Consider the following 8,847-nt stretch of genomic DNA (forward strand, 5'->3'; position numbering starts at 1 on the left):
CCGACGGGCGGCGACGCGAGGCTCCGCGAGGCGCGGGAGCCCGCGGGAGGCGGCGGGGCGTCGAACTGGGCCGGACGGGCCGCGCCTGGGCCGGCGGGCTGTGGCGGCGGTGGGCGGCGGAGCACCACGTGGCGGCTTGTGATTGGCTGCGGGCGGCGGTGGGATATGTCCGGTGAAGCCGGACGTGTCCGGTGAAGCCGGACGTGTCCGGTGGCGGCGGGGGATGACTAGGGTTTGTACCACGAAAAAATGAGGAGGGGGAGGCAAATATATAGGTAGGGGAAGCTAGGAGAGTCCAAATGAGGAGCGGTTTTTGCCCACACGATCGTGATCGAACGACCGAGAGCATGGAGAGGGTTTGGATGGGTTATTGGGCCACTTTGGAGGGGTGTTGGTCTGCACACAAAAGAGGCCTTTACGGTACCCCGGTTAACCGTTGGAGTATCAAACGGACTCGAAAAGGCACGAAACTTGACAGGCGGTCTATCGGTGGTGTACCAAGGCCGCTTGGAAAATCACGGTCCATTACGAGAATGTTGAACACCCGCTCATGAAACAAGGTCTGAGAGGGGACGACGGGCGCGTGTGAGAGGTCTGGACTCCGAACGGACAACGGAGAGAACCGGTGGAACCCGAACGGATGCAAGTTTTAAAAAACATGCAGATGAAATGCAGATGATGACATGGCAAAATGCAACACGCAAGCAAATGACATGGAAACGACGACGAATAACTGGTGGACACCTGGCGCATCGGATCTGGGGCGTTACACGTGGGGTGTTAGAGCACTCGCAGAAGGATGACTAACTATAAGTATGCGAGCAATTGGAAGGGTGGGGTGCTGAGAGAATGTTGGAAAAAGCCAATGAAACGGAAGCTACTAATCGATGTGGATGATGCGTCTAGAGAGGATTCAAGTGACAATGAAGTTGGTGTGGTTATCAGAGACTATAAAGGTGAGTGCATTAGTTGTACCTAGTGCCATCTTCCCCATGTTGTCGATGCAGCGATGGTTGAAGCATTTGCTTTCAAAAAGGGATTGCAAATTGCACAATAAAATAGGTACCAACTCTTTCACAATTCACAGTGATTGTCTTACGGTTGTTCAAACCATTAATAATAGAGGTTTCACCACTACTTCGGCAAGTGTAGTTTACATGGATTATAATATTCTTCTCATTGGTTTGATAATATTGTAATAGAGAGGCCAATGTTGTGGCTATGGCTAGAACTTGTGTTTGGGATGTTGATTCCCCTGACTTTATTTTTCATGATTTTGGTGAACGATGTAACTCTTTTATCTAATCAATAAAGCTTGATTTGATGGGTTTTCTCAACGACAACAAAATTCTAGTAGAGACGACGTATTGACCAAAGAAAGACACTCTAGCATAGTCACCATACATGTTAGAATCGTCGTAATTTATTTCATATTTGGCGTCTCATGACTGACTTATGAAAAGAAAACTTCGCGTGTTCTCTCACCTCACATGGATGGCATGGAGAATGAGGAAACGGGATGCCCTATGGACAAGTGGGTCCCATGTTTTTTCCAGGGTAATCGTGTAGTGTATGTCAGTATACTAAAGTAAAATTACATGAACCCATACATAATGAAATTACTAGACAGGCACGACAACTGTCTTGGAAACTCTATGAAGAAGCCCAGGAAGGAATTAAAATATAAACAATTCAATTAGGCCCCCTGCACAAATCGATCATTTTTTATCCCCAAAGCCGCTGAGGTAGTTGCCGGAGACATAGGAGAGGTACCTCCTTCATTGTCATAGCCAGGAGGGCATCATCACTGTTAGGGCTTTGTGAACCAAAGACCGGCCTGCTGCACGCGTGGGCAAACATAAACTACCTATATGCTTTCAGCAGTTACCCACTTTGTACTTTGCTACCTAACGTTTACCATAGGCATGATAACTAGCACTCCAGTAGTACGTCCTTCCCGGTCCTCTCGTACTAGGGAAAGGTCATGTTAGCCGAGTGTTGTCCTCGTGCCATCCAGACCTCGTAACCGGCGCTGCCCATTGACAAAATCGAGAAAGACTAGACATGTCGTCCTCACGCCTCTTTTCATGCTTCATGCAAACCATCTTATCCCACGAGCCAGCACGACCGTCATGGGCTGCAACCATCGGCCATCCCCGAACACGAACCGCACTGCTCTTTAACCACGATTATGGAGGCAACAAATATGGAAACTCCGAGTTTGCGCACCACCTCGCCCCATAAGCATTTTTTATCAATATGATGACTTTGTTAGAGTTGCTCTTAAAAGACAGTGCAAGACTAGGGTGGAGCAGACAAAAGAGTTGAAGATGGAGAAGCTAGGTACTGTTTCTCCTTCACATGGGTTTCATTGCAAAATCGTACGACTACTGGAGAAGTGGAGATCCTAGCAAAAAGGTATATGCGCTGCCCTGACGCTGTGACCCCACACAGCCTGCTCCGGCTCGTCGACCAGTGACCTGCCGCCCGCCGCCGCCGCCGCCGGCGGCACCCTCCGGCCATTTGCCAATCGCTTTCCTAACCACCAAACGCATTTCCTCTCGCGCACGCGAGCGGGCGCCATGGCTGGGCATCTAGCCAAAAACCCATTGCTCCTCCTCCTCCAGCCCCGCCGCCTCTGCACCGCCGCCGCGTCCTCCTCGGCCGCCGCGGGAGAACTCGTCCAGGAGACGCCCCGCGACGATGACCTCGCGGAGGAGTCGCGCAGCCGCCTCGTGCGCGACACCTGCAAGCTGCTCGAGCTCCGCGGCTCGTGGACCCCGAAGCTGGAGGCGCAGCTCCGGCACCTGCTCCGGGTGCTCTCCCCGCCGCAGGTCCGCGCCGTGCTCCGCGCGCAGGCGCAGACGGACACCCGCGCCGCGTTCGAATTCTTCCGCTGGGCAGATCGCCAGTGGCGCTACCGGCACGCCCCGGAGGTGTTCGACGAAATGCTGAGCCTCCTCAGCCACACCAGGCTCCACGACCCCGCCCGGCGCGTCATGCGCCTCATGATCCGTCGCCGCATGAGGCGCGGGACTCAGCAGTTCGCACACCTCATGCTCTCATACAGCCGTGCGGGGAAGCTCCGCTCCGCCATGCGCGTGCTCCAGCTCATGCAGAAGGATGGGTGCGCGCCTGACATATCGATATGCAACGTGGCGGTGAATGTGCTTGTGTTTGCGGGGCGCATCGACAAGGTGCTTGAGTTTAGCGACCGGATGCGGCGTGTTGGGGTCGAGCCGGATGTAGTCACATACAATTGCCTTATTAAGGGGTTATGTAGCGTGCGGAGGGTTGTTGAGGCGCTAGAGATGATCAGTGTAATGCTGCAAAATGGGTGCCCACCTGATAAGATTACCTATTATACAGTGATGGGCTTCTTGTGCAAGGAGAAGAGGGTGGCAGAGGTGCGGGATTTGCTTGGGAGGATGAGGAATGATGCGGGTCTATTTCCAGATCAGGTCACGTATAACATGCTTATCCATGTGCTTGCAAAGCATGGGCATGCAGATGAGGCGTTGGAGTTCTTGAGGGAGTCAGAGGGGAAAAGATTTCGTGTTGATGAGGTTGGATATAGTGCAGTTGTGCACTCTTTCTGCTTGAATGGGAGGATGGCTGAGGCAAAGGAGATTGTAAGTGAGATGATCTCAAAAGAATGTCACCCTGACGTTGTGACATATAGCGCAGTTGTTGATGGGTTCTGCCGGATCGGGGAAATTGATCAAGCAAGAAAGATGATGAAGCATATGTATAAGAACGGCTGCAAGCCAAACATAGTCACACATACTGCATTATTAAATGGTCTCTGCAAAGCTGGGAAAACTTCAGAGGCTTGGGAATTGCTAAACAACAGTGCAGAGGAGTGGTGGACTCCAAGTGATATCACATACAGTGTTGTAATGCATGGGTTTAGAAGAGAAGGGAAACTAAAGGAATCATGTGATGTGGTTGCCCAGATGTTGCAGAAGGGTTTCTTTCCCACTACTGTGGAGATTAACTTACTGATCCATGCGTTATGTAAGGAAGGCCAGCCGGCAGAGGCCAAAGACTTCATGGAGCAGTGCCAAAGCAAAGGTTGTACCATTAATGTTATCAACTTTACTACTGTAATTCATGGATTTTCTCGGCAGGGGGATTTGGAATCAGCGCTGTCTTTGTTGGATGACTTGTATCTCAGCAACAGGCATCCAGATGTTGTAACTTATACTGTTGTTGTCAATGCTTTGGGAAAGAAAGGTCGGCTGAAAGAAGCGACGGAGCTTGTGAAGAAAATGCTTAATAGAGGAATTGTCCCTACACTTGTTACATACAGGACAGTGATACATAGATACTGTGAGAAGGGTACAGTGGAAGAATTACTCGATCTGCTGGATAAGATGTTAGCAAGACAAGAGCTTAAGAGTGTATACAATCAGGTCATTGAGAAGCTATGTGCATTAGGTAAAATAAATGAAGCTTACAGTCTCCTCAGCAAGGTACTGAGAACTGCCTCACAGAGAGATGCTCAGACATGCCACATTCTGATGGAGAGTTTTCTTAATAGAGGTCTCGCAGTTCAGTCATACAATGTGGCGTGCCAGATGTTTCAGAGAAATTTAATTCCTGATATTAAATTGTGTCGAAAAGTTGACAATCAGCTGACCTTAGAGAAACAACCAGCTGCTGGAAAGCTTATAGTTAAGTTTTTAGAAAGAGGTCTTCTGAATCTGAAACAAGAAAAGTAAGCTATTGCTGTCTGACATGTTGATGTATCATGTATTTATGACATGCTGGAAAGTAACAGATGCATTACATATTGGAAAGCTTACTCACTTTCTTCTACCTAAAACTGACAGATTTTAGTTTTGTGTTCAGTTGGTAACATTTGCTTCGTGCTCATACCCCTGCACCTGTCACCAAGTTATTCACAGCCAGCCAATAGACTGGTAGGTATGGAACCTGAAGGTTAGTTAGCTGCAACTACTGAACAGTACACATGTTCATGCATATATCAGCATCACAAGGGCTTGGTCCATAATGAACTAGACTGAGTGAAACACTCAAGTGGAGGAGACAATGGAGGGAGATGGCGACGCTGCGACGGCGCCGTTGCTGGACTTCATCGATGACCAGTCAGCCGCCTCGGAGGAGCTGCTGCGGTGGGAGCCAGTGCCATTCGACGTGCTGTCGCGGCTGGCATTGTGGGAAGCCGGCAACCTGTGGCGCATCTCATGGGCGTCCATCCTCATCACGCTCTTCAGCTTCACTCTCAGCCTCGTCACGCAGATGTTTGTTGGCCACCTTGGTGAGCTCGAGCTCGCTGGGGCCTCCATCACCAACATCGGCATCCAGGGCCTAGCCTACGGCATCATGGTAACTAGTTCTGCTCGCTCTTGCACTATGTAGTATAGTACTTTGTGCTGCTTAGAAACGACGTCTTCTCACTTGTACGCGGAATGCAGCTCGGCATGTCGACTGCAGTGCAGACGGTGTGCGGCCAGGCCTACGGTGCGAGGAGGTACAGGGCGATGGGCGTTGTTTGCCAGAGAGCGCTCCTCCTCCAGTTTGTGACGGCCGTCGCCATCGCTTTCTTCTACTGGTACTCTGGGCCATTCCTGCGGCTCATTGGGCAGGCTGAGGATGTGGCTGTGGCGGGGCAGCTGTATGCTCGTGGGCTGGTGCCGCAGCTGCTCGCGTTTGCACTCTTCTGCCCGATGCAGAGGTTCCTGCAGGCTCAGAACATCGTCAACCCCGTGGCATACATGGTGCTTGCTGTGCTCGTCTTCCACATCCTCATCTCGTGGCTCGCTGTGTTCGTTCTCAGCTTTGGCCTTCTCGGCGCGGCTCTGACGCTGAGCTTCTCTTGGTGGGTGCTTGTGGCGTTGACATGGGCATACATCATCTGGAGCCCGGCTTGTAAGGAGACGTGGACCGGGCTGTCCATGCTCGCTTTCAGAGGCCTCTGGGGATACGCCAAGCTCGCCTTCGCGTCGGCTGTTATGCTAGCGTGAGTAAATTTATCAGCGATTTCTAGTTAACTGTTTGGTAGTTCTTGCTTGTTTATGTCTTGCGTCGTTGTGTTCTTGCTCAGATTGGAGGTCTGGTACGTGCAAGGATTTGTGCTTCTGACTGGCTTCCTCCCCAACTCAGAGATTGCTCTTGATTCGCTCTCTATCTGGTACGCCACACCATGATTCAGCCCATGTTATAGTTACGCACTGGTCGGAAGTTCTAATGTCTGATCGTATCTTCATATTCACACATTAAGACATAACATGCATCACTATCTCTTTGACTTGTTCCAGCATCAACTACTGGAACTGGGACTTCCAAATCATGCTTGGTTTAAGCTATGCGGCCAGGTCAGTGCAAACGACCGAGACCTAATTAACAAGATGTAGACCAATTTCCGCTTGCTGATCAAACGTTTGCACACACAGTATCCGTGTCGGCAACGAGCTTGGCGCTGGCCATCCAAAGGTCGCAAGGTTGTCGGTCCTGGTGGTCGTCACGGTGAGCATCGCCTTCAGCATTCTCGCCACAATCGTCGTCATGGCCCTCAAGTACCCGCTGAGCACCCTCTACACGAGTAGCACGACGGTGATTGAGGCTGTCATTGCACTGATGCCGTTGCTGGCCATCAGCATCTTCTTGAACGGGATCCAGCCAATCCTCTCAGGTACACGCGACGCTTGGCAGTAACACAACGTGCCTGGTTTGCACTGAACCAAATGACCTGAAAATTCGTTCTGAAATTTCTGCAGGAGTCGCCGTCGGGAGCGGGTGGCAAGTCATAGTTGCCTATGTCAACGTCGGGGCTTACTACATCATTGGGCTGCCAATCGGATGCGTTCTGGGGTTCAAAACAAGCCTGGGAGCAGCTGTAAGTCAATTAGCTTACCGCACTAATTTCATCTTCAGTTAACCTCTATCTCGCGACATTTTACCAGAGGTCTGATGATCATCTGTTTGTCGTAATTCAGGGGATCTGGTGGGGCTTGATCATAGGGGTGGCGGTGCAGACAGTGGCTCTGATCGTCATCACGGCCAGGACCAACTGGGACAGCGAGGTGAGCTCGCCCTTTTCCCATTCACGCATGATCTCGGCTGAATCCTCTGCTCAGTTTCTGTTTGTCGCGGTGCTCATGGTGACACGGCTATGTCATGTATGTGTGCAGGTGGAGAAGGCGATCCAGCGGCTGCGGCACACCGCTGCAGACGAGGGTGGCATGGTGGTCGACGGCGACGTCTAATGACCGGGCCCATGGATGTGTCTGGGGCTCTGTTTGGTGGCCATTGTTTGCTAGGAGCTGGTGCCGAACTTTTATTATCAAGAGGCTATGGTGCCTTTGGGTTTGTGCAATAAGTTGAAGTGAGATGATTGAAAGTTGAAATGCCTTTCGTTTTTTTTTTCAGGATAAACTTGTACTCCCTCCGTCCGAGAAAAGTTGTCTCCAGCGTAGTGCACTGCAAATTTTGCAAAAACATCCTCGCAGCTTCAAATCTGTTACAAAGAGGTCGCCGTGTGCCTTCTTCCTCCGCCACGCGCGCGTTGCCAGGGCCCGTCGTCGACCAGGAGCCGCGTCGGCCAATTGCTTGCTCCGGCGCCGCCCAGGCCGCCCAATTGCTTGCTCCTCCGCCACCCAGGACCTGCGCTGCCGCCACGCCAGTGCCCGTCGTCGCCCAGGAGCCGCGCCGCCCAATTGCTTGCTCCTCTGCCACCCAGGCCGCCCAATTGCTTGCTCCTCCGCCACCCAGGACCTGCTCCGCCGCCACCGCGAGGCCTGCGCTGCCGATATCCCCTCAAGCTCGTCCTGGACCTCAAGCACTCCCGTGGGCCTGGACCTCAAGCTCGATCTCCCTCTGCTGCTCCTCTGCAACTTGCTGCTCCTCCCCTGCTCTTGCTGCCGTTCGGAGTTCCCCTGCTTGTGTGCTGCCGCCGGAGGTCCCCTTCTCGTGCTGCTGCCGGTGAGAACAAGTACAGGGCTCCTTGCTTGTTCATCTCCAGGTACCTTGCTCGCAGTATCTCCTCTGCAAGCACAGCGAAAAGAAGTACAGGGCTGCCCGTGAGAAAATGTGCAAAGTAAAATTGATGAATTCAGTTAACTCTTAATTTGGAAAAAAATCAGTTTATGTGCTGAGTAATTGAAGTGTTCAGTGATCAAAATTATTGGCTAAGCAGAAGTTAACTTTGAGTAGTTTGATGTTGATTCTCCTCCTACATTACATGTTCATGTGAGTAGTTAGATGTTGGAAAAAAAATCAGTTAGCTGTTAATTTGGAAAAAATTCAGTTTAATGTGAGTAGTTTGATGTTGACCCCCCTCATACGTTACATGTTCGTATCAGTCCATGAACATGCAAATTATTGGCCAGCAGAATTTGCAAAAAAGAGGCAGTTAACTGAATTTTTGGCCAGCAGAATCTGCAAAATTCAGTTAACTCTTTAGCGAAGGCTTAAGATACAACTTGAAGAGTTTGGCCATGACAATCTGCAAAATTCAGTTAACTCTTTAGCCAATGCTAATTCAGTTAATTTTTTGCCATGACAACCTGAAGCAATACACAAGGCTTAAGATACCCGAAGAAACCAATGACATTCTTATGTACTTTAGCTACCACTGTGTTTAGTTATAGCTCTTCTATTTTACTCTTTTCTTACCTGAGCAATGGCATATGGCATTGCAGAGTACTCCTGCATTCACTAGAAAATTGTTCTCTCGATTGAAATAGTTGGCTCCAATGACCATTCTAAGAGTATCAGGATCTCCCCTGCATCATAAGGCACCAAAACTTCAGTTGCTGGTAGATTAGGATTAAGGAGCCAAATATAAAGATAAGTACAGTAATTACATAATGGTGCCAATCT

The 8,847-nt window shown here is 50.6% G+C and overlaps 2 protein-coding genes across 4 annotated transcripts; both read left to right on the plus strand.

The window, feature by feature from the left end:
* The first annotated feature begins 2,359 nt into the window (after positions 1-2,359).
* On the plus strand, positions 2,360-5,135 carry LOC123110264 (pentatricopeptide repeat-containing protein At5g16640, mitochondrial). 2 transcript variants are annotated; one of them, XR_006453243.1, is made up of 3 exons: positions 2,360-4,720; positions 4,855-4,944; positions 5,026-5,112. XR_006453243.1 is itself a non-coding variant. In XM_044530738.1 (2 exons), exons 1-2 carry the CDS (start codon positions 2,583-2,585, stop codon positions 4,859-4,861), a joined length of 2,145 nt encoding a protein of 714 aa, XP_044386673.1. In that variant the 5' UTR covers positions 2,360-2,582; the 3' UTR covers positions 4,862-5,135. The 2 variants fall into 2 exon arrangements, 1 of the variants encoding a protein (XP_044386673.1); XM_044530738.1 differs by having other exon boundaries at positions 4,855-5,135.
* On the plus strand, positions 4,595-8,180 carry LOC123110265 (protein DETOXIFICATION 41). 2 transcript variants are annotated; one of them, XM_044530739.1, is made up of 10 exons: positions 4,595-4,720; positions 4,855-4,944; positions 5,026-5,352; positions 5,442-5,986; positions 6,071-6,157; positions 6,285-6,341; positions 6,420-6,658; positions 6,744-6,862; positions 6,963-7,049; positions 7,158-8,180. In XM_044530739.1, exons 3-10 carry the CDS (start codon positions 5,056-5,058, stop codon positions 7,230-7,232), a joined length of 1,506 nt encoding a protein of 501 aa, XP_044386674.1. In that variant the 5' UTR covers positions 4,595-4,720; positions 4,855-4,944; positions 5,026-5,055; the 3' UTR covers positions 7,233-8,180. The 2 variants fall into 2 exon arrangements, 1 of the variants encoding a protein (XP_044386674.1); XR_006453244.1 differs by lacking the exons at positions 4,595-4,720; positions 4,855-4,944 and having other exon boundaries at positions 5,056-5,352; positions 7,158-7,292; positions 7,396-8,180.
* The last annotated feature ends 667 nt before the right edge of the window (positions 8,181-8,847 follow it).

This window comes from Triticum aestivum, chromosome 5B (assembly GCF_018294505.1).
Source record: "Triticum aestivum cultivar Chinese Spring chromosome 5B, IWGSC CS RefSeq v2.1, whole genome shotgun sequence".
Lineage (NCBI taxonomy): Eukaryota > Viridiplantae > Streptophyta > Magnoliopsida > Poales > Poaceae > Triticum > Triticum aestivum.

Bases quoted from the DNA above. Each gene is read 5' to 3' on its own strand.
- LOC123110264 (XM_044530738.1), top strand. From the start codon at position 2,583: ATGGCTGGGCATCTAGCCAAAAACCCATTGCTCCTCCTCCTCCAGCCC.
- LOC123110265 (XM_044530739.1), top strand. From the start codon at position 5,056: ATGGAGGGAGATGGCGACGCTGCGACGGCGCCGTTGCTGGACTTCATC. The intron at 6,158-6,284 runs GTACGCCACACC...GACTTGTTCCAG, and splicing joins CTTGATTCGCTCTCTATCTG to CATCAACTACTGGAACTGGG. The intron at 6,863-6,962 runs GTAAGTCAATTA...GTCGTAATTCAG, and splicing joins AAACAAGCCTGGGAGCAGCT to GGGATCTGGTGGGGCTTGAT.